Source organism: Mustela nivalis (genome assembly GCF_964662115.1).
Source record: "Mustela nivalis genome assembly, chromosome: 12".
Taxonomy (NCBI): domain Eukaryota; kingdom Metazoa; phylum Chordata; class Mammalia; order Carnivora; family Mustelidae; genus Mustela; species Mustela nivalis.
This window is the reverse complement of record NC_139031.1, coordinates 7,314,786-7,340,486: the sequence shown is the minus strand read 5'-3', so window position 1 is coordinate 7,340,486 and position 25,701 is coordinate 7,314,786. Positions and strand designations below refer to the sequence as shown.

Sequence of the window (25,701 nt, the reverse complement as noted above, 5' to 3'; positions counted from 1 at the left end):
GAACAGGGTGATATCACAGACAGAGACAAAACGAAGCAGTCCCCGGATGCTGGATCTTTTGCCAAGTCTAAGACTGTGTGTGATGTACAGGAGGTTCTCAGAAGAGACGTGAGGCGAAGCGTGGTGGGCCTCTCCCCAGGGCACCCCGGCTTCACAGAGGACTCTTCTCTGGATCTTCTTCAGCTGAGATTTGAAGACAAGGATACAATAGTGTTTTCAGGCTCCCTTGAGGTGCCAGGAAAGCCCAGCATAAAAAGCCTACAGGGATGTTTTGAGCACTCATATTTTATTTATGTATAAGAAAGTCTGAGGGCAGGGCATGTGGGTGGTGTAAGCGTTTAGGCCTTGGACTCCTGGTTTTGGCTCAGGTGATGCCCTCAGGGTCATGAGATCAAGCACAGTGGCATCTGTGTCAGGATTCTCTCTCCATCTGCCCCCCTCCCCTTGCTCTCTCTCTCTCTCTCTCTCTCTAATTAAATAAATCTTTTTAAAAAGAGGAAAACTGAGGGCTGGGGAGGGAGAGAGAACAAGAATTACTTTGTAAAAAAGCACACAGCATTTTCTGAGGAGAAAGCACTGGTATTGAAGCCACGAGACCTGGGTTCCAAATGAGACTCTTTACGTGTTTGCATTCAAATGTCCGTACCTCAGCTTCCTCGTGGGAAACGTGGAGCTCTGACCAGAATCACAAGTGATGTTGTGTGATGCAATGCCTGTATTAAATCTTTGCTTGGAACACGGTTCCATCAACGCTTGCTACTGTTGATAATGATATTAAATTCTATGACGCTAACTGGTCATAGATGCTAATAACTCCAGGAAGTCCAGAATCTTGATAGAGTGCAGATTGGTGCGGGAAAGCTTGCTTATGGCCAGTGAGAATTCATGCTAAGAAGAAAGTTCACAGCATCATTGTTAGTGGTTAGTTGATTCCTTTGTCGGGGGTGGGCAGTCTGTAGTTCGGGAAAGCCTCAGTGGCTGTGGGTCTGCCACGTGAGGGGTAGAGCCCTGGGAACCGTCTTCTCACTTGCGATAGGAGAAACTGTCCATCTTGCCCATGGCATCTACAGTACCGCCATGAGGTGGGGCCCAGGGACCAGTCACCAGTGCCAGAGATGAGACCTCCTGTGCCCCCCTCTGCTCCGTCCCAGGACAAACTGGCCTTTCAAAGCAACAGTCCGATTACCATAGGTCATGAAAAAAAAAAATCTGACCTTCATCTGCATCTCACAAGGAACATCAAGGCCATTTAGTTCCCAGCATGAAACACTTAAATTCTCTCTCTTTTTTAAAAAGATTTCATTTATTTCTTAGAATGAGGGAGAGAGTGAGAGAGCAGAGTCAGGAGGAGGAACAGAGAGAGAGGGAGAAGACGACTGCCGGCAGAGCAGGGGGCCCGATGCGGGATTCGATCCCAGGACCCTGGGACAATGATCTGAGCTGAAGGAAGACACTTAACTGACTGAGCCACTCAGGCGCCCCTAAATTCTCTTTCATGCTATTCTCGCTCTGTGTTTCTCTATTAGGCTCCCCTCACATTCAGCCCGTTCCAAGTTCTAACCCAAATCTCCAGCTTTCATGGACTCCGTCTCTGCTTCCTCTTCCTCTTCCCTTTCTCTCTTTACACACACACACACACACACGAGTGTGTATCTGTATGTATTAGGCACACAGACAACACGCACATACACTTTTCAACAAAATGGAGCCATCATAAACATTTTATCCTGAAAATTGTGTTTCACATAACAATACACAATTGATCATTTGCATAGATCTATTGTACTGTTCATGCCACCTTGTATTATATTTGTATAATATACCATCACAGATTTACACATGGAGGATGTTTCCATTAGAAACTCTTTGAAATTTTACAAACCACGGATACCCCAAACCGCAAAGGTGTGGCATAGTGTTCCACTGCAGGTGGAGGGTAGAAGATTAAGGAGAAAGTCAAGTGGATTGAAATCAGCAATAAAGCCACCGTTCTCCAATACTAAATGTACTTGAAATTTATTCCCCTGCATCTGTAGGTAAATGTCCTTCTGTTCTTGAAACAATAAATCCCCATAAACTTCCCGTAAAGTTTTGCCGAGGTGAAATGTGAGATGGGTTCCATCAAAATCCATTCAGTGCTTTGTTTGTGCTCCTTCCGATCTGAATTTTAAAGCCCCTGTTTTTCCTGCAGAGCCCTGGGACTGAGAAAAGGTCAGAATGCAACATGTCTCAAAGCTGCCGTGCCCTGGGTGGCTGCCAGGCTGCTGGAAATCATTGCTTTCGAAACCCAGATTGTGCCACCGTCTACTTGGTCTCGGATTAACCTCACCTACGGCACCATGCCGTGGTAGTTAAGCTGTAACTTTAGCTTTTTGTTATATTCTAAAGTCGCTTTTAGAAATACTGAGATTCCCAAATGGTTCGATTCTGGACAGATAGTCTTTGCTTTCAGTAACCCCAATGGCGAGACTGAGACCAAGCCTTTATTTTACAAACTGAAATCTTGAGGTGGAGGTTGTAAAAGTCTGATCATAAAGTGACATGTCGCACTGAATGGCATTGCCGTAATCTCGGTGATATTTCATTAGCCGGGTGCGTACTTCTGCTCCACAGTATGTTCAGTAAATGGAGCGGGAGGCTGCCTGGGTGGCTCAGTGGGTTAAGCATCTGCCTTCGGCTCAGGTCATGATCCCAGGATCCCGGGATGGAGTCCCACATCCTGCTCCCCGCTCAGCAGGGAGCCTGCTTCTCCCTCCCCCTCTGCCTGCCCCTCCCCCTGCCTGTGCTGTCTCTCCCTCTCTGCCAAATAAATAAATAATATCTTAAAAAAGAAAAAAAAAACACACAGAGACGGAGGCCCTGCTTTTTGGAGTTGTGTCAGCCCCTCCTTATTCAGAGCTGACCTTGGGGGCCTGCAGGCTGCGGTGCCGTCCGGCCACACTCAGCTGCGACTCCTGGGGCCACGCCCTTTGTGCCAGGCGTCTCCGCAGCTGGTCACCCACCACTCCAGCGACATCTCCTGCCCTCCTATAAAGTCCCAGATCCCTTTGAAGTAAGACGGTTCTAAATCAACACAGTGGATGCCGTGGCACTCACCATTTGTCCTGATTCCGTGACACAACATTACAGACTTCATGAGGGTCCCACAGGGTCCCAGACCAGGGGCTGTCCTTGGCAATCAACTTGAACCCCCTCCTCCAGTCCTTCGTGACTTCAGTGTGTTCTTTTTATCCTGAAAGTCTGAACATCTCTTTTCGGCTTTGATGCATTATTTATTTTTACATAGGAAATTATTTTCACTTAGCCACTAAAAGGAATTTGTTTTCAGGCTCTCTTTCAACTGTCTTCCCTTTTTCTTGAGTATTTACGAGTTGTTAAGAAACGGCAGCAAGTTATGCATAAATCCAGGCCAACTCTCTCACCCCTGCACACACAAAAATATGTCATTATTCTATGATTAATAATAAATAGAGGCCAAAAGAGGTGGTTTTGCCCTTTGAGAGTGCTTCAGTGTTTCAAACTGCTTCTGTATGATGCCCGTTGCTTTACATCCTTACAACAGCCCTGTGACAAAGGAATTATGTTTCTAATTTACGAATACAGAAACTGAGGTTTTAAGAGCTGGCAGCCCTGTTTCCCGACCACATCTTTGCACACAGTCTGTTTTCCTGGTCCAGGTCCTGGAGCCGGTTTGGGGTCGGGCGGACCGCGTTAGTTTTCAGTAGGAAAGCGACAGCACCTATGAATCGCATGTGGGAATCTTTTTATTTCCTGTAATGAAAAGAGCACAAAAAGGAAACCTTGATTTGTGTAACGTAATTGTGTGGCTCGTATCCATCCATTACTCTGCCGTGCAAGGCCGTTTCCCGTGTCCGCACCCACCATTCTGCCGAAATGGCCGGCTTTCCTCCACATTTTACTCACCTAATGGATTTTATATAAAATCTGTTTTTCTATGGCTGTGGGGCTCTGGGGGGTCTGGAGTCCATCAATACGTGAGGGCTGCCTCACATTATAGCGCCCCTGCTCTGCACGGTGGCCGAATATGGCTAAACACAGCACAGGCTTTTACATCTGTGCCGTGACCCTGCTTCCTTGCAACCGGGCCGATGATAAAGGGGGAACCGAACAGTAGGAGGGCATGAATCACACATGTAGGGAGAGAGAAAAAGATAAGAGGCAGTAGATAGCATAAGGGAGACATAGTAAAGCCAGGTGACCCCCAGGGGTCCGGCCGGCCACAGGACCATCAGTGGCCACCATGAGTGCATGCTAAAGAGGCCATGTCCTAGAAGACGGCCTGTGTGTCAGGTTTCTGAGAAGGGAAATTTGAATATGCCTAAAATTCCAGGTAAATAATTCAAAAAAAACCAAAAACAAAACCAAAACCTCCTGTCCGAATGGTCTAAATAATTCTTCAATTCAGAAACAGGAGAAGGTAGGTTTTGCAGATGGTCTCCAAGGAGTGGTAAGAACTAGTAGTGGGATTATCAACAGTTCAGATCTTTTTGAAGAACAATTTTTTTTTTTTAACTTCCTTGGGAAACACAAGTGAAACAAATGTGTGTGTGAGGCTAGATATGACAGGTAGAAAGAAATAGAAAATAGAATCTCTGCTCTCTGAAGTTTATAGCCTCGCCGAGGAGAGGAAGCCATGAAAGTAATTGTAATAATGCAGTAAGTTAAGCACAATGGTAGATACAAGACATCATCTGAGCGCAGGGGAAGTGTGCCGTGCCCTGCGGAGGAGGGGTCAGCAGGCCACCTGGAGGAGGTGGCCCCTGAACTGGACCTTAATGGGAGAGGAGGAATTAAGCCAGATGCAGTGTGTGAGTGGGGAGGGCCGGGAGAGAAAAGTCTGGAAAGAGGAAGCCATGCAAATAGCGACAGGGCGTCCACACACAGCATTGTGGGGGGTGGGAAGTCACATGCTTGCGTGTGGCCGGGCACGTGCTCTGAGGTGCAGTAGAGGGGGAGAGGAGGCCGGAGAATTATGCCGACGCCTGATGTGCCACATCTGGGAGTTCCCGAGGTATTCCACAGGCATTTGGAACCAGGAGAGGTTTTATTCCTGAGAGTTGAACTGTCAGCTGTGCATTTTGACAAAATTCCTCTGCTGGCTGTGTAAGGACTGGATTCAAGATACTGGAAGCAGAACCTGAAGATAGTGTGTCATCCAGAGGTGGACTGAGCCCTGGCATCAGAAGGAACAGAGAGGAGGGGACATATTCCGAGGTGTGGTTATCAGGCCCGGGGTCGGGGGTCGGGGGTAGGGGTTGGCGAATGAGTCTCGTGTTTCTGGCTTGAGTGGCTGAGTGGGAACAGCTCTGAAGGGGAGAATACTGCAGAATGAGTTTAGAAGAAATATATATTCACTTTCAGTCTTTTAAAGTTTGAGGTACTTGTAGGTCAAAGCAAAGCTGCCCAGGAGGAAAACCATATGTTAATCTTGAACTCCTGGTAGCGATCTGTGTGCATAAATTTCAGAATCACTGATTTATGGTTAGTGCTTGAAATCACAAAAGGGAGTGATATCACGTTGCTCAGGAAGAGAAAGAAAAGCAGATTTATTCCTGGGACTGCCATGCAAGCATTGAAAATTAGGCAGTCCCTGGAGGAGCCCTCCCATGGCCACTCCTGTATACTACATTACTTGTTAAGTATTTTTAATTTCAACCTGCATGTAGTGACATAAATTTGTCCTACAACCTCCAGATGCAATGGTCTTCTTTTTGGTAAAGCAAACAGATCTTCGTCCGATCCTTTGTTCACCAGGGTAGAAGACATTCAGGCTTGCTATTGCCTCCTTCCTTGGAACTGATCACACAGAAATCTTTAGAATTTACCCAAGACAGAAGTTTGAATGACGAGCAGAGAGGACAGATATTTCCAGTACAAACCTAGTTATTCATTTCTCCACTTCTGGTGAATAATTTTTACCTTTGCATCCCATTATATTTATGATGACTAGTATAACTAATTAGGCGTAACTACTAGTCCCAATAAGGAAAGTTTGAGGAAATTTAGGGATCTAACGTGGAGACTTTGGGGAGTTTTAGACCCACTCCCTATCTCCAAATATCTGACTACATATAACTGTTTCGAGCACACAAACTAAAATAAAACTATGTCTTTAGTACCACTGTGTTTATACGCACCATTGACAGATTGAACATGTGAGTTTCCATGACTGATCAGGAGCAAGTCTGTTTCATCACCTCCCCCCCATAACCAGGCTGCTGGTCAGCTCACAGCAGGTGCAGAAAGCATTGTGACCTCCAGCATTTCACTCTTGCATTCTTTTCCTCTGTGGGACCCTGACCCCATTCTTGCCCACAGGAACCAAATCCCAGAGAGACACCGGGTGAAAGATTTATTACATTGTTGACCCCTCCCACAGGCCCTGTGGGTTGTAGCTTCAGAAAGGCTTGCTGGTGAGGGTGATACCTTGCAAGTTAATGACATTTTAACTTGGAGCCCTTCATTTTGAAGTTGAGTTTGCCCTATAAAATCAGGCTGGGAGCTGAACAAAGCTACTTTTACCTTTCCTGACTGTACAAAATGGTTTAATTAAGGAAGTCATTTTTTTTTCCTACCCATAAGGATACCTCTACAAATAGACTCAAATCTACATGCAAATGAAGCCATCTGGCTTATTGTTGTAAATAGCACCCAGCCCCTGGTAAACAATAGAAGGCTCATGGCATAACATAAAGAGTACCCAAATTTCTAACCTTGGGGTGAGATTTGAAAATTGCTTGCCACTTAAAGCAAAAGCTATAGCTATGCTTCTCAGTGTGGTCCCAGGACTGGGCCATTGGATGGCTCCGAGGAAATTGTTAGACAACCATTGACATACAGACCACACCGGCAGCCATGGCCTCACCAAACCAGAGCCCACAACTGGAGACCCCACGTGCAGTCTCCTCCACGTTGGTCAAATGCCGAGTCTCTCTTTTCCTAGTTACCCATCTCCTCACTGAGGAGGGAACAGAATGCCTGCAGGTCTCTTGGGCTTACCTTTGTTCAAAGGAGACTATCTATGGATTATCTGCTTTCTTAGATGCTCTGCCATTCCTTTGTTCATCGGATTTTTGTTCAGTGGCTGCTCTACAAAATTATAAACCACATTACCAAGGCTCAAGGTGACTCCCATTTGTGTGTCCTAAAGGAATTTTTTTAAGGCAATAAGGAGATGAGGAAATGGGGAGCGCACCATTTTGAGAGCCAGTAAGTGGGGTGCAGGAGGGTGAGAAGAGAACAGGCCAAAAGGGCAGACGTGGGTATGAGTCTGAGATGAGCCTCCCAGCTAGAGAAGTCAGAATCAGAGGTTGTCTCAGTGTAGCTGGGGGTGGTTTGGTGCTTCCCCCTTAAAGAATTCACCCCCGGGGTAAGGAAGGCTCAGGCGAGTTTGCTGACAAGCTCTGTACCTCTTTAAGGAGTGGAAGAGCCCTTCCCATCCTCCCCTGCTCCTTAGCCAAGCCCTCAGACAGCAACTGCATGTGACGCCAGAGCCATCAGTCGTCCTGATTAACGAACGTGTTCTTGGTAGCAGTAACAGTAGCAATAACGTGTTGGACGCTTCAGTTGTGCTGCTAAACCCATTTCTTCTGTGATTATCTTCTGTAATTCTCAACACCCAATAAGAGAGTTTCCACTGTTATTCCACTGTACAAATGAGGAAATTGAGATCCAGGAAGATCGAGAACCTGCTCCCAAGTCACCCAGTGGGGGTGGGTGACAGAGCTAGACTCTGACTCTGGGGCCTAGGTGTGGACCAGCACGGGGTGGCATCACCAAGTGACAAACCAGAAGAGCTTTGCGAGATCACATATTGTCACCCCTCTACCTCTGTAGCACTCCCTGCACTTGCAACCACCCCCATCACAGGGGTGTCACACGCTCAGCTGCTCCCTCTCTTTCTTCAGCAAATTCCAACAGGTTCAGGAATGGGAGTGAGCAGGTGGCCCCATCGGGGTTAGGCTCACAGAGGACAGGTTGGAAGTTTGTGTGGCATCAGCCACACCCCTAGGTCACATTCTCCAACCACGCCAGTGGCTGTCCTATTCTACCGAAGCAGGAGGTGAGAGGTTTATGCCCCAGACAGCAGGCACAAAAGGAAAAAGGCAAAAGCCCTCCATTAAAATGAAGAAAGACATGGAAATCTACTATGAACCCCTCACCCTCCTTCTTCTGAGCAGAATGCTGACTACAACATGTATATTCCTCATGAGAAAGTTGGAAGATCCTTCTCTCAAGAAATCACATGATCTATGTCCATATAAAGATCACAGATACTGACATTTGGGGGCCCTTTGATAAGATGGTGAGCTTTCCATTGTAGTAAAGCCCGGTCATCAATAAACCCACCACCACCCTGAGATCCACGCACTCGCCAGGTCCAGTGCACTCACTAGTACTTCACTGGGCTGCATGAGTGGAAAAGCAAGACTCACCATCTGCTGAAGGTGATGTCAGGGACGTCGTGAAGGGAGGAGTCCAGCTAACGACACAGCAGGGAAGGGAATCTCAGAAGAAACAAATAATGCAGAAAGCAGAAGAAAAGTTTTAAAAATGAAATTAATTTTCTCAGATAAGAAGAGACATTGCATCAAAAACTAATAACAGCAGCAGTAATATGAACAAACAACCTAGAACAAAGTGCTATAGAAAGGGGGGCTCTCTGAGAACAAGAAATAATACTTGGAGATTACAGATATCATTGCTGAAATAAAAACACAACAGCAACGTTGAAAATAAAGCTGAAGGAACGTTCGACAAAGCAGAGCACAAAGAACAAAGATCCGAATTAGGAATGCAAAGGAGTAAGAGAAATAACGATAAATGTAAAAGCAGTAGGTATGTGAGAAGAAGGATTGGAAAGATGGAAAGTCCCAGGCCTGATGTGGGGAAGAGACCCATACCAAGGCAGTCGCATAAAGTTTCGTTTAAGGGAGGGAAATATCCTGACAGTTTCCAGAGGGAAAAAAGTACAGATTATGTAGGAGAGGAAAAAGTTTTCCTCATTCCTCTTAGGGTTCCTGGCTGGATCTAAAAATTAAACTGACAAAGACACATTAACAGGAGAAAAGCATACAGATTTATTTAACATAAGTTCTGCATGAGATGGGAGCCTTCATAAAGGAATGGTTAAGCCTGAGTGTTTCTATACTAGTTTTTTGAGGGTTTTTTTTTTTTTTAAGATTTTATTCATTTGACAGACAGAGGTCACAAGTAGGCAGAGAGGCAGGCAGAGAGAGAGAGAGAGGAGGAAGCAGGCTCCCTGCTGAGCAGAGAGCCCAATGCGGGGCTCGATCCCAGGACCCTGGGATCACGACCTGAGCCGAAGGCAGAGGCTTTAACCCACTGAGCCACCCAGGCGCCCTCTATACTAGTTTTGATAAGTAATAGAAAGCCATGGAAAGGCATGATGGGACCATGGATGAGCTATGTGTAGTAAGCTGGGGGAAATTGGGCAAGTCTGTTTTGATTCCTCTCAGGGAGAGGGAGGCCACCTCACATGAGGGTCCATGACCTGCTTGAGGGGAGGGTCAGACAGTCCTTTCTGCACCTGCCATTTCTTACATTCCTTCAGCTTGAAATATTCTGTCTACTAAGGTGCTGTATTTGGGGGAGCATGTCCTAAACCCCATCAGTTATATACAAGGTGTAGTAATCAGAAAACATGAGCTTTCTCACTAACCACACAGAGACCTTGAAGATAGTGAAGAAATGCCTTTACAATTCCACGGAAGAATAGTTTCCTGGAGTGTCTGAATGAGGTGGGAAAGTCAAGTAATGACTCCTCAGAAAAGCAAAGATTTAGAAGGCTGACCTCCTATATTCCTTTTCTGAAAAGACTACAGGAGAATGTGCCTGGGGACATGAGGGTGTAGACCCAGAAAGAGGGATGCCTGAAAGTCACGGGGTCCAGAAATCTGGGCATTTCATACTGACGAGTAGCTTAAGGACGGCCTGCTGTCAGGGCAAGAGACAGTCCCAGAACCAGAGGTGTGCATCGGCCCTACAAAGGGCCAGTCCACGGGGCAGCAGGAAGACAGAGGCTCTAGAAGGCGCCTCTGAGGGATAAAAAGAGGGGCCACTAGATTACCCGACATGTGCCATGCTGAGAACATTTGTGGGAAGAGTTCTATAGATGTGTTGAAGAATTTGGAGAGAATTTATGACAGGTACAAAGATAACCAAGCCAATGAGAAAATAGGTAATTATTGATTCAAGAGAAACAAAAAAAATTGTATACATAAAATAGAATTAGGTTCTACTAGGTGGCTCATCAGTGAATAATACATAGTCCTAAAAATGTAAATGTTGAATTTCAGTATCACCAAAAAATCAGTGAGTTTGCTAGTTTGGGAGAATGCGGAGAAAGGGAGTAAGGGAGGGACTTCTAAAAATGCTCAGTCTTCACCTTGCATTCAGGAAAGTCAATCAAGTATATCTATAACACATAAATTAGTAGGTATCAACACATATATTTTAGAAATATATATTTAGAGTTAAAGTGTAGGAGTTGTTGATGAGAAATTGGGTTGGGATGGAAGGTTGCTTTTTCCTCTGTTCTTTGTAGGCTTCAAACTAATTGCTGATGTCGACCTAAAAAAAAAAAAAAAAGGAAAGAAAAAGGTAAATTGAGGCAAGCTCAAAATTGTCAAAAAGATGAGTTTATTTGGGAATACCATAGGCACTGGCAGTCCAGGACACAAAGACCGTAGCACGTTCCAGGCATCTGCTGAGGGTTTGGGGAAGGCTGTGTTTCTTCTGGGCAGAGAGGAGAGAGTTCAGTTAGGTCTGTTAAAATAAACAACCAACAGAGCTCAGCTGTGAAAATTCCCCAAGCAGAGAACACCAGTCCAGTCAGACAAACTAAGCTCAGTTCAGCTTATTTTTCAAGACCAATGCAACTTCGGTCATTTCTTGTTCGTGCCTCTGGAAACTATAAGCAAACATTTCCTGAGATTGTGACAAGGTAGCCCCTGACCAACTCCTTATGATTTTAGAAAATTCCAACATTATCAGATTTCTGTAAATTTGTGGGAAATCCGTCTGTCAGTCCTGAAGTTTTCTTTTCCTGAGGGCACATGCGTGAGATTTTCCATTTCATATCGTCCAGTTCCATTGTAGATTGAAATTCTTTAACTCTGCCCAACAGAAAATATCCTTGGAAATCTTGAAGTCAGAATCCCATGCCAAATGATCATCAGTGAGTTTAACATAAATGGCTCTTGAAGAATTTGGTTCAACATATGACGCAGCATTTTCTACTAATGATTCACTAAGGTTTGCAGGGATGACAGATGTCAGCTAGGCCTGGTTGGCTGCCCTAGGCCCACTCCCCTGCGCTTGCTGGAGATACCTCTGGCTCTTCTGCCACACGAGATGAGCCCAGACCTGGCCCAGGATGTATTTAAAAAGCTTCTCACATGACCGAGTGGTTTTCAAGGGGTAGAGCGGTCCACCTCACACCAGCCATCTTGCCCAGCCTTTGATGACTATCGACAGCCCTGGGCTGGTTCCCTGACCCCTTTACTGCCTTGTCGTTCTTTGGCTGTTGACTGGCCCCTCCGGTCTCAGAGAGTCATTTCCGCTCTGCGTCACACTTTCCAGCCTTGCCTCCTTTCTTCCGTCCACATCTGCTAAGGCACCAGTCCTTGACATACCGCGAAATCTCTTATTTCCATCTTGGCATTCTCACCCAATGTCACTTTCCCCTCTATATCCCTGGCCTTGATAGCAAGTACAAATTGCAGCTGTTTCAATAATCTTAAGGTTATGAGACCATCAGTCCTGCAAATGCACGGCTTGTCCAGTGAGGTCTGTAGGGAAAAATAGAAATTAAGTCACGGATAAGAAAAATCACGGTGTGCTGGTGAAGCCAGTGTCCAGGTACCAGGAGCTGGTAAAGCAGTGTCAGCTTTTATTTATCTTTATTTAGTGTCTTCAATACTCAGGTTGCCATAAGGTCGATTTTGTCCCATGAGGGCTTTGCATATGGAGTGGAATTGGATATAACCGAGAGGGGCAGCTATTCACTTATTCACAGATTTGATAACTATTTATTGAGTACTTACTATGCTCTGGGGCAAAGGTTACAGAGATGAAGTGGTTCTGTCCTAGCTTTCAAGGAGCTTATGGTCAGTTGGGAACAATATCAACAATAATAATGCTAAAAGCCCCTGGCATCGTAAAACACAGTGAGCCCTAGAGGAAAAAAAAAAAAAACAACGAAAAAAAAGCCCTCATGTTATTTTGTTATAACCAAAAATCCCAGGGACTGGGCCACATAGTCACCAGAGCAAACCTCACAGAAGTTTGTCAGGTTCTGGAACAAGGGCACCTGAACTTTCTTACTGTCTACCCTGCCCGTGAAAACCCTCATGCCTGCATCCCCAGGACGCATGTTTTGCTTGCCAACTCTATCATGTACACTCAGTAGAATTTCTGATGTCCTCTGCTCGTGCCCCCGTGGCTCTCCTTCAGCGCCTCCTGGGTAGACCCCTCAGCCACCAGACAGGTCCCGAGAGAGTCCTCCCTACTGCCGAACAAGGATGCGGAGAGACTCGGGACATACAGCAAGTGACAACTCCAGAGATAATCACGGGAGAACCCCGGCACTTCCGGGAGGATGACTGGTAACCACCACTTGCATGAGGTTCAATTTCCCTGTGAATATGTCTATTCCAAAGGCCAAATTAGTTCGAAGTTGCTTAGTGAGCACAGAATTAGAACAAATGGAATCGTGGTCTGTGGGGATCTTTCGTCAAACCGGAAGAACTGATTGAACTGCCTTCTCCTCTCTGGGGATATTTCTGTCTGAATAACCGGCCCTGGGCCACGAATAAATACTGACATGTTTTACTTATAGCATTCCTTTTTCTAGAATCATTTTAGACAACTGCCCTTCTGTTAATATATCACCACCTCCAAAAACAGGAATGCTCTTGATTGGAATGAAACGTTAAAATGTTAATTACATTCATGTCCTGGGGATTCAGCCTAAAGAGACAGAAATGCTTTGCTTTAGGCTGAAACACGGCTGAGGACTCTGTGCCTCGAAGGCTCCTTGGTTGTTACAGGATTCTTGCCCATCAGGGTGAGGTACGTCCCTCTTGCCCCGGGGACTGGGCTTCGTTCCTCCCAGAACTCTGGTTGGCGAGAGGGCTGTAGCTTCTAGGTTGATCTGGGTTTTATCTCAGGAGACCTTCATTCTTCATCAGTGGGGAAGGGTGAGCCCAAAGTCCCCTCACAGTATGTTCAGCTAGATCTCAAGTTAGGAAGAGCCCTGGGCCCTCAGATGATAGCAACTTCCACAATAACTAAGATTCTTTCTTTTCTGGCGTTATTCTAACCAATATTATACCCTGTTCTTCTGCCTAAGAGGAAACTCGTTTTCCTCCTGATGAAAGCTATGATGTTGCAATTAAAAAAAAAAAAAAAAAAAAAAAAAACCTCCAAACTGCATTAAGACTTTTGGATTCGACCAGCACCACACCACTGTTTGACCGTAATGAAGACATTTACAAACATAGTTTGCACTGACTTACTGGTTCTAAATTGCCATTCACTCATCTAGATGTCACTATCTCCTAAATGTCTTTAAAAACAAAAATAAATAAAGTGGCTTAAATAAGAGGGTTTTTAAAATATCCCATACAGTAATATTATATATTTAATGTAAAATTATGGTTTAAATATAGCAGTACCAACACAAAAGTAGTTTTACTTAAGAATAGCAGTTGAGGGGCCCCTGGGTGGCTCAGTGGGTTAAAGCCTCTGCCTTCAGCTCAGGTCATGATCCCAGGGTCCTGGGATTGAGCCCCACATCGGGCTCTCTGCTCAGTGGGGAACCTGCTTCCTCCTCTCTCCCTGTCTGCCTCTCTGCCTGCTTGTGATCTCTGTGTGTCAAATAAATAAACAAAAAAATCTTTAAAAATTAAAAAAAAAAGAATAGCAGTTGAACTTAATATTGTATATATGCATAATTTTCACGAAAGAGGAAAAAACATAGTATAAAAATGAGTAGAGTGAACTTAATTGATTAATCGTGTTCTCTGAAGGAAAGATAAAACAAAAAATCAGTGTAAAGTAAAAAAAAAAAAAAAAAATTCAAGTGTTAGAAGAAAATTTTCCACAGACAATGTCCTGACCTAGTAGGGTTTTAGTCAGTGATTCGTGAATCAGGAGGCATCTAATCTAGCAGAGAGAAAGTATCTCTGAAGAGCTGTGCAAGCGAAGTAATTTTTCTAGAGCAAAGTGAGGAGAAGCAAGAAATTTGCACTTAAGCTGATTGGCTAAAGCAGAGTTATTTCCCTTGTATGGAGCAAAAGGAGATTTGGAGCCCAGTTGGGGTAATGCGTGCTGTGTAGACAAAAGGTGACTGGTTGACTTGAGCCTTCTTTTCTGGGAGAGCAAGGGGTTAGAACTTCATTAAGTTTGGGTTTGCCAACGTGGGGCTTAGCATGAGTGACTCCATCTTGGGCCCAATCTGATGATGTTAAGATGAGTGTAGTATTACAGGGAAAGGCTTTGAGAGCTATTTGAAAGTGTGCTTATGTACTTTAGACCTTAGCCATGACAGTAAACATACTTAGAAATGTGCACGTTCAGAAGGACTTTCTCCCCTGGAGATAAAATCAAGAGTCAGCTCCTGGTTGTATTGAATTCTTGGCCCATCTGTTCTCATGGAATGTGAATCGTATAGTTGAGTTGGGTGTTTTTATTTTGTCCTGTAAACTGCTTTTCTGCTGTGGACACTGGCCAGGATCGAACAAGGAGGGGGAGGAGTATAGAACTCTGTCTTCCGAATGGGTTCAAGGGTAGAGGCTAATGGAGAGCCTGTAGGTGGGCTCCGCTCAGGCATCTGAAATCCCCAGGAAGGAAGAGGTTGGCGGGGGAGACATTCCCTTTACAGCAATGAGCCTGTGGAGGTTTACATGGGAAGGGTGGGCAACTGATGGCCTCCCCTAGTCATCCAGCCTCTCCTTCGCGCCTCTCTTCCCAGAGCTCCCCCCTTCCCCACGCTGTATCCCTGCAACACCTGTACCGGGCGACTGAGCAGTCACTGGTTATTCAAAGGTGGATGAGAAGCAAGAACAGAATACCAAAGACCCCATTCCTGTTCTGTCCCTCTAGGTCTAGCCCAGATGCTTCTTGCACCAAACCTAAGCCACCATACATATGTGCAAGTTCAAATCAGCCCCAACCCGCAGAGGCTGTGCCAAGGGGTGTCCCTCCATGTCGTCCTCTACTGGCACTTACTCCCTAGTGTCCGTGCCTCCACGGCTGCTCTTGGTAGGAGCCCCAACTCTCGATCATCAATAAAACACTTTCTCACACACACATAGAACTTCAGGAAAGTCAAAAATAAGTTTGTGGGGCTTTTGTGCAGTGATATGCAGCAGGATACAAGGAAACGAGCCATTGCCAATGGAAACTTGTTAAAAACTCAAGAAATGGCTCTCTTTCGTTACTCCCATGATCAAGGTATAAATTACCCTGTTTTTGTTGTTATTTTTTCTCCCACAGGGAATTACTGGAATGCTGCTTCCTTCCCAAATCCATCATCCTACCTGCACTTCTCTACTTTCCAAGGGGAAACTAGTGCCGACATTTCTTTCTACTTCAAAACGTTAATCCCACGGGGAGTGTTTCTGGAAAATCTGGGCAACACGGATTTTATCAAACTCGAGCTTAAATGTAAGTACAAACTTTCTGTCAACTTGTCAGTAGCCTCTCTTGGTACTTCCGGCTGATTCTGACCCTGATTATGTGGTGTCATTGGCTCCAAACGTCAGTGGTCGCCTTCATTCTGGTAGTGGTACTGGAAGGTGGATACATGAACTGGAGATAGACCTAAGCACCCCGCCTCGGACTGCTCCCAAGGAAGCCGGTGCATTCAGACATGCCAACGCAATGCTATCCAAGGAAGAAGTTGAGAGAGTAAATTGCTCCCATAACATGGGGAAAGATTGCTTATTTAAAGTTTGTATGTGTGTTTCCTTTCCAAGGATTCGGGGGTTAAGAGGAGACAGAGGATTGTGTAAAATGATCAGGAGTAAAACATAAGACAGTGGGAGAAGTAATACAAAGGAAAAGAGGGATCATAAAAATTAATGTCTGTATGAGTTAATGATGCAACGTAGACACAGCATGGAGTTCTACGTAGAAACTTCCAAGTCTGTAGCTTTCCAGAAGAGGCCCCCAACCCACACACCCTCTAAAGGATTCCGTTCTGAATTTATTTAGCTAAGGGCGCAGAAACTAACATCGTCAGAGCAAGTAGCAGCTGCTTTCCGGCTCAGCTCAGCTTGCCTTGGGTCCCAAAGACACTTCCGAGGTCGTGTGGCTCAGGGAATGCCATCTGGGGAAGGTGGGGGCATGCTGGGGGTGAGCAGGGCAGTTCTCATTATTCCAAAGCCATTTTATCCTCGGGGCAGAGAAGCAGCTTCCGGAATGTACAGTCCACACGCTCCCACGTGTGGTGAATATTTGCACGCGTCAGGCTCTCCTGGCTGTTCAGACCAAGAAAGAATCAGCATAGATGACAGAATGGGGACACAAGTCAAGGTCTCATCTCTCTCCCCAAAATCTCGGTGTCCCTTCCCTACATCAAAGTGTCTCCTTTCTCCCAGTCTCTGCCCTTTATGCATCATGATACCAAACCCATTTCCCAGAAATATCTGGTGGCAGGTTTTTCTCTTTTTGTAGTTGCAATTATGCAATATGGTGTTTTAAAAAGGGAATCTCAGGCAAGTTTTTTTTTTTTTCTGCTATAATCCCATGGGATTCTTTTGGTAAAATAGTGAACTGTGGTTAGCAGTCTTTGGAATTCATAGTCTTGGGTCAAAATCCAAGTCCTTGGGTAAATTGCTTCATCTCTTAGAATCCCAATTTCCCGATCTGTAAAATGGGGGTGGTGATTTGTGGGGCCATTACAATAATAGAATATGGATACTCATAAAGCATTTATTTCAGTATCTAGGAGGTATCATGATCATATCCCTGGGGATGCTCAGTATAGATGTAAAGGAAAACTGAAAATATTCTAGCTCTAGAATTAAAAAGTAAATAGTCAGGGACATCTGGCTGGCTCAGCCAGTAGAGCCTGTGACTCTTAATCTCAGGGTCGTAGGTTCAGACCCCGTGTTAGGTATAGAGATCACTTAAAAATAAAATCTTCAAAAACAAAAAAGTAATTGAAGAGCCATCCTCTCTTATGTGAATTATGGATTAGAGTTATTTTAAAAGGACTTTCATTTCCACAGTTCAAGTTAATTGATTCAAACTATTTTCCAACTTCTACGTCAGTTGGATTGTATTTTAGAAATACCTGATGGCAAAAAAGAAAACCAATGACCCATGTTTGAGTAGCACGATATGCTTCTATAAAATTGCCTTGTCTTTGCTTTGTAAGCCTGTGCCTGGGTTGGAAAGCAGGCAAGCCAAGTATAGACAGAGCAAGGGTTTCTACTTAGCACCTGCATGGTAGAATTTCAGTTATTTCTGATGATGAAACATCTTCAGAGATGCTCCAGGCTTTCCATCATGTGAAAACTCCATGCAGAGGGAGAATGATGGTCTTGTTTTGTCAGAGTGCTTCCCGCTGGTCAAGAAGGATGAGACATTCAGACCAGAGGCTGGCCTCCACTTGGAGTCTCTGGAGCTTCTGCCAATTCCTAAGGGCAGACGTGAGATTCCCCCAGTGGCAGAGACACCAAATGCCCACCCTGCTAGAGCATCTCCTCTAGGTTCCTTGGAAAAAAGGACAGGTTTCTGTATTTGAGAAAAAATTTCTCAAAGCAAACAAGAAACAATGGTTTCCTAAAGAACAGAGAGGAAAAATGGCCTGAGGAAGTCTTGCTGCTGCCCCGTTTCCTGCGTTACTCCAGACTCTCCTTTGGAGGAAGCAAGGGCCGTGGGTGGAGGTGACACACTCTATCCCCACCCGTCTCTCGCGCGCGCATGGCTGAGGTGCTCTGCACACCTCACTGGTTTCCCCGCCAGGAAGCTCAGGAGAGATGGTTCCTGGAGTGAGATTTATAAAAAAAACTGTCTCTGCTGCTTTTTCCCCCTTTACCTTGGTAGGTTTTCTGATCTCTTTCTGATAGGAATTCAGATTTTGTTTCTCTGCTTGTGTCCCCGAGGAATTTTGTCACAGTTCATGCCTACACAGTTCATGGCTTCCAGAATAACATTTCTGTTAATTAACTACATCGTGCCCTCTTGTCAGGAGTAGAAGATTCTTGACTCTGGGAACAGTGAGTCAGTTACACTAAGTTAATGAGATATCATCAGCATCTTACTGTGCAAGGCAGAAAACACGTAAGATAAAATTAGATGGATGTTACTCATTAGCATACTCTACAGGTACAGTTTTAAGGCTATATTTCACTTAATGTCTGTATGTGTTCATTCATTCAGTGAGTGTTCATTGAGAGCCTACAATGTTCCAGATGCTGTGTGAGGTGCCGAGGGAACATAGTCATGGCTCCCTTCCCTCAGAGAGAAATCAGAGTTCTTTTTGTTTGTTTTGGAAAGTAGACAAGTAAACCAGTAGGTACCATAATAATGAAAATAGCTCGGCTTTATTCAGGCTCACTGTGTCTCCAGCACTGTTGCATGGATTTTATGTAAATCATCTCACACCCTAACCAACCTTTGTCGTGGGCAATACCATGAACATCTCTGCCTTACAAATGACGAAAATGAGGCACAGGGCAAGTAAGTGGCCAAGATCACCCAGTTAGGAAGTGGCAGGGCTGGGGCCTGACCCCAAACATTTCCCGTCTGTCCCAGAGTCATTGCCATTAACAACAGACCGCACCACCTCCCAGAACACACGGAGGAGGCTGAGAGCTCCGAGGAGGAGGACCGAAACTGACCAGAAGACAAGGAGCGCTTCCCAGGGAGTGTAATGCTTTAATTAAATTGTGATGCCTGAGCAGGAGCCAGTAAAGTGAAGAAGGTGGGGAGAAGTGGAGATTGGGAAGGAAAACGTGGCAGGAGGGGCACACCAGTGGGTGAAGCTGTGGGGGACAGAAGCTAAGAACTCAGCAGGGAGTGGCTACAGCAGGGATCCCATGTGTTGGGGAGCAGAGAGCTGGGGACCGAGCCCTCGATGTGCTGTGGGCTCGGGACAGATTTTGTTTGCCCTGTCCCTGACAGTTACAGTGAGCAGCGGCAGAATGCGATCAGATTCGCATTCACCGGAGAGAAGATGGAAAGACAGACAAGAAGCAATGGGAGGCCTATATTAAGACAGAGGCAGGGGAATGAAAGGGGGAGACAGCAACATAGGGGTAGAGATATGAGAGACCCTGAGGAGATAGAGTCCACTGATTTTACCAAATGGCTGTGAGGATGAAATAGAAAGGAAGGTTCTAGAATGAAACCAGTGTTTCTGGTTTTGACGACTGACCTGTACATCATATGACTGTACAGGTATAGGCTATGGTAACGTCTATCCCGAAGGACACGTCTAAAGGCAGGATTCATACGAGTCTGGATCCCAACAGAGAGGCCAGAGTCAGGAATACTAACAGTGCTGAGAGTCACCATCACTAAGAGAACCATCAGGAAATAAGTATCTGCTGCCGTCTGCATGAATGAGATGGCCCAGAACAAATGTAGAGAGACAGGGAGGAAGATGTCCGAGAATGGGACCCACATTTAAGGGATCGAAGGAAGCAAAACAGCTTGTAGCAGATGAGCAGAGAAGTAGGGAGACAGTGATTCCCAGGGATCAGAGGAAGACAGGATTCCAAGAAGAACATAGAAGGAGGGTTTGGTAGTCCCGAACTGAGAGGTCACCAAAATAAGGACTTAAAGCATCTGTCAAGTTTAACATGTAGTGGTCACTGTCCAAAAGGAAGAGCCTGTGGAGTGAGTGGAGGTGGATACAGGGTTCCGGGGCCGGCGGGTTGGTTTGTTTCCGCAGCTGTTGTATGTGGTGGAGACCTGAGCTCCCATTATAGTGAGGAGGAGAATCTGGCAAATGAGAAGAGGTTGGGGGAATGAGAGAGGGGAACTGACTGGGGTGTGAGGCCCCGAGGAGGTGGAAATGAGTGCGATCCAGAATCCGCACTTCTGAAGGAGCCAAGAGAGACAGGTCAGAGTGAGGAGACAATAAGCCATGAATGTGTCACTTTCCCAAATCAGAAATGATTTCGTGTTTGTTGCTTTTTGTTTGCTTGTGTGTTTGTTAGTATTTTTAGAGATGGCAGAGGGATGTTTCCCTGAAAAGATTCACTACCACCGTGGATAGATCCATGTAGTCTTTCAGAGTTACCCCTAGGGAACAACTTGACTTATCTAGAACCCTTCTGTGGCTACGATAGTGATCATGACCATGGTCCCATCATTAGGCCACCATTTACGGAGCACCTGCCAGGGCAGAAGCATGGGTAGACCTCAGAGGATCTAAGATGAAGATGACGGAACCCAACATCTTCACAGGGAAGGAGACAGGCACATTCATAACAGTACGGATGCATGACTTCACCGAACCTTTCTTAAGTTCTGGGCACTGTTCTAACGCTTTTGTAGGTGGTAACAGTTCTAGGTTTTATTGCAAGTTTTAGCCACGTTTTGCAGAAGAGGGAACTGGGGCTACGCAGTCCCACAGCTGATTCCAGACAGTGTGCTTGTGATCATTGAAATACAATAAGTGAGTCACAATGATAGCCTTAAGGTGCTCTACCCTTCTAGAGGAGAGGTTAGGAGCCATTCCTGGGGATGAAGAGGAAGATGATGCCTGGTTTAGGTCAGGAAGAGCGGGAGGAGATGTTAGCTGGACCAAGGGGAAAGAATTCTAGGAGGAGAAGACAGTGCAAACAGAAGCATAAACCAAAGTGTCGGAATGGGGAGCGTGACAGGTGTGTGAGAACTACAAGCACTCGGCACTGTGAACGAGTGTGACGTATGATACCAGCAGTGGAGATATTTTGGCCTCAGATCCGATTCTAAATATGTAACGGTCTAGGTATTACAGCCAATATTTATTGGCTCCCCCGTATGTGGCAAAGAGGACCTCAAGAAGAATAAGACTCAGCCCCATCCCAGAGGGGCACACTGTCCAGTGGGAGAGACTAGGATAGAAAACAATATTTGGGGCAAGATGAAATAAACATTAGAAGCACAAGTGATAGACAGTGGTGGCCCAGCTGCAGCAACAAGAAAAGGTCCTCTAGACATTGTATCATTTTAACTGAGCCTCAAAATGAATGAGAAAGAACATTTCGGGCTCAGAATGCCAAAGTCTTACCCCACACCAGGGAGGGGGGATATGGAGCATCTAGTACCATTGCCTCTCCAGGGCCAGAGCACTGCCCGGCACACAACAGAGGCCATAGGAGTTTGCTGAGCAAATGAGATGAACAGAGGAGGTGCTAGTCTCCGTGGAGAACCATGGAAAATCTGAATGGAGAAGGGGATCTCCACGGAGGAAGGGCAAGGACACAGAATACACTGAAATGTGGAAGGGAAGATGATGGCTGGTGGAATTCTGGAGCTGGAGATCTCACAGGAAAGCAGCTGGCCTGGTAAGAAAGTATGAGATGCATAATCTGGCCCTGCAAGGGGCATTGTAGGTGGTGTGGAAGGGCTGTGGAGAAAGTCAGGGCATGACGAAGAGGCCAGAGGGTTGGCAGGTCATGCACATCACCGCTGGAGCCCCGACTGGTGATGGCAGTGGGTGGAGTGGGCACGGAGCCTGTGAGCCGAATGTTCCGGTGCTCGGAGCCAAACGATGACAACAGGAAGCATGGGAAGAGTAAGCGTGTGTGACAGGGGACGCGTTGCTGAACGAAGACTCTGGTGCTGTAGAACATTGGAGAAGCACTGAGGAGCGAAGAATAAGCCTAGCTGCCCCCTCGCCGCCTTGCCTGCCGCCTGACGTCACTGGGAGAAGGGGCTGCGGTGCTGATGGTACAGTAGGTTCCCCGAAGGTGGGCTGCAGTCAGGAGGCTGTTGGCACTGTCTGATGATAAACAGGGACCATGGAGGCATTTTTTCTTTTCTTTTTTTTTTTTTTTTTGTAATTGACAGATGATTGACATATAACATTGTATTAGCTGCAGGTGTACAACATAATGATTCAGTATTTTTATGTATTACAAAATGATCACCACTGTAAGCCTAGTTAACATCCATCACCTTTGATAGTTACACATTAAGTTTTTATTTTTGCTTAACAATTTAAAAGAGATTTCAGAGGAAACAGTGGGGGAAAAATGTTTTCATTTTGGACACAGTGGAAAATTTTTGAAGGACATGTTCACTGACCAGGAAAATTTCAGGAAAAGCAACAGAAACTGCTGTAATATGTTAGCATAAGCTCCTGTGTTCACCAAGTTTGAGCTTTTTCAGATATCAGGATGAGCTGGAGAAAATATTTGCATTTCGCAGGAATATCTCCACAAAAATGTGGAGGCAGCATTCTAATGTCCTGCTAATCTTAGGAAAAAGTATTAAGGGAAAACTTTCATTTTCCAAGATGCAGCCTTCTGCAATACACATGCTCGAGAAAGTCAGAGAGAAAATATTCTGCAATACAGAGAAATTGATGAATCAGAAGAAATAAACTAACAGCAATTTATCTTCCACTATTTCAGAATTGGAACAACTTTTATATTAAAGAACTTCACTAATATAAACATGAAAAATGTCTGACCCCACTTAGCTGGACTGTTTTGCCTTGGGGATGCTATTTAGGGTTTTTTTTTTCTTTTATAGATATGTTGAGTTATTATTAATACAAAGCAGATGTTAGCTTCTAATTAATTTATATTAATTTTCTTTTAATTATCTAAACCTGGATTATCCACATAGATTTAGGAAGAATTTTAGTGGTTCTACTACTTTGCAAGTCTAGCTATGAGTTCAGTCTCTATGAAAGGTTTGGGATCTTAAGGATGATTCTGACTTGGTCATTAAAATACATAAGAAAAAAAACCTAAGGGAAAAATATAAATCAAAAAAAATTAAAAGCCTGAACATTATTGTGATTCTTTAATTTAAAAAATTCTCTATCTTTTGATGTAGTTTTTTTATTTCTATTATAGACCCCCCAAAAAAAGTTCAGAGATGCAATTTTAAAGAGGAAATTTGTGCTATATTAAAGCTATGTAATGTATTAGCTGTTTGCATTTTAAGTATTAAAAGATAGACAAATAGTAAATAACAAAGATTACATTTACTCAGATTTCTTTGCCATTCTCCCTGAGGGGAGAGTCCTTTGAATTCCTAGAGTTATAAGGGTGGACTGTAGAGGGGTATGTCCTCCTGATATGAAAAATTATCCATCACCTTGGTGTTATCGGTCATATCCAAAGAGATAGCTTGTCCCTCCGCTGGGACTCCACTTCTGCTCTGAAAATCAGGTGGAATCCAGAACACAGGCTCTGGAGGGCCTCCCTGTGGGCTCCTATGCCCTTCGAATCTCCACTGTAGCCAGCCCATTTACGTAGTCAAAGTAAAGGCATTTTAGGACAATAAAAAGTAAGTAGATGTTAAGAGACGGGATTCCCTCGCAGACATTACGTTGTATGTACGTTACAACATCTACTGATATCTTTTACGTGACATTCAAAAATAGGCCACAGTAATCCACAGAGATAGAAGTCAGAACAGTAGCTATCTCTGGGGGTTAGGAATGTTGACTCGAAGGGGGTTCAAAGGAGCCTTCTGCAGTAGTGGAAATGTTCCATATCTTGATCCAAGGAGTGATCATATATGTCAAAATTTACTCAACTGAACACTTAACATTTGCACATTCTACTGTCTATAAATATACAGTAATGGAAAAAGAAAAACCCTGCTGTGAGAAAATCTGGAATGATTGAATGACAAAAAGAAGTTAATGAAATGATTTTTCAACAAGAGAAATCAAGACTGGGATTTCAGGCTGAGCGACCCAAGACCACTTGCTTTACCTCCCCAGATGTCATCACGTTCCCTTGGAAAATAAGAAAGGCAAGCCAGACCATCTTTAAGGGCTCTTTTAGCATCAACAATTCTATAAACCTCCCGGAAGCCATCAGCATCACCTGTGGCTTGCCACCTCCCATTCTAAGTGAACTCATAAGGAAGCATTGTCTTCACTTTCCATGCCATGGTTCTCAGTTCTCCTAAAGATGACGGGAGGACAGTTATATGAGAACAAATGATACCTGCTTCAAATAGATGCAGCCTCTGCACATGCTTCGACTAAATGTAATTAGGAGATTTCCCAAAATCAGGGAGCCCTACTTGTAAATTCTAATTAAGGATCCATCAGAATCACCCAAGGTACCTCAAGCTCAATATGTCAAAATGAAAATCCATCATCTTCACCCAAAAGCCCTCTCCTGTGCCCCCCATCTTAATTAATGCCATCACCACTTTCTTCATGATCCAGGTTAGAAAGATTGAAGTCATATTTAATATTTCACTGATGTCCCCACACTAGGTAGACTGTTTATCTTGACAGAGCCTCTATTTTTAATATAAAGCAATGTTATTCTGATGTTCCTGATGGTATGTCATCATACCAGAACAGTCCCAGAGAAAGCATCAATTCCAACTAGTTGCAAAAAGATGAACGAAACAAAAATGCAAAGATAATCAAATCTTTTCAAACTTCTCTCTTTATCCCCCATGACGGCTCCTTTAGCTACAATGCCTTGGATTCATGATTCAGAGGGCCTTATCATTTTTCTCCCTCACTTCTTTCCCTCCCTCCTGACATCTGCCCTCCCCAGTGAGGACAGATTTCTACAGATCTGTCCTGTCATTCCTTTTCTTACACACCATGATGGTTTGTCAATGCATTACAATGCAGAGTTCAAGTACTTCAGCTTGACAAATGATTCCAGACTTTAAGCTAATTTTTTTAGTCTTCTTTACATAGCAACTCTGCCCCTCACCCACCAGTATCACAAGCTTTGTTTTAGGCTCCCCCCCTCCCATCTACTGACATTCTCTGGTCTCCACCCAAACTTCCTTATAACCTGCTGTGTCTTTGCCTGTTCTGGAATGGTCTCTCCCCACCTCCCCCTGTTGAAATCCTGCCCACACAAATAATTTTTTTTTTTTTACCACATCTTGATTTAAGATATAAAATATACATTTCATAGAAGTCTTTCATTTTTTCTAAAAATACTGAAATTTCTACAAGACAATTCTATGCATTGCCTGGAAAATTACATAGACATCCTCATTAAGGAGCATCTTTATATACTGTTTGTCTGCATAGAGTATACGGTGGGTGTCCTACTGTAGAAGAATGCTACAGTTTCATTGAGATATTTTTGTTGATAGAATGTTTTTTCTATCTCACTTTCTCTAATTCCAATGTGTCCTGTACTATTGAAGGTGTGTGGTAGGACAAAAAATCTTCTCTTTCAAAAAGATGGCATGTGAAAGTGTTGAAAAAGACCAGCTACTGGAATCAGCCTGCAATCAGACTGCCTCTGGTCAGCCAGAGGACAGCAGGCATTTAAGAGAAGAGATGAAAGAGGCTTGAATTCATGCTCTCGAGTGGGAGGCAGAGATGGGAGGAAGAGTGTACTATTATGACTCAGTAATAAACACCAGGATTAGTGAGAAAAGTAGAAATCTCTATGTGGAGTTAACATAAGATTAGAGACCTTACTTCTGCCATTTTAGAAGAGAACAGTATCTGTACAGCCTCTCTATTTTCATGGA

The 25,701-nt window shown here is 44.6% G+C and overlaps 1 protein-coding gene across 1 annotated transcript in view; it reads left to right on the top strand.

Annotated features, from left to right (window-relative positions):
• The window catches only part of CNTNAP2 (contactin associated protein 2), a 1,362,616-nt gene that overhangs the window by 1,110,884 nt on the left and 226,031 nt on the right, over positions 1-25,701 (top strand). The window contains exon 15 of the mRNA XM_082693594.1: positions 15,544-15,714. Coding sequence (XP_082549720.1) covers positions 15,544-15,714 — 171 coding nt within the window. The remainder of the gene's footprint in view (positions 1-15,543; positions 15,715-25,701) is intronic.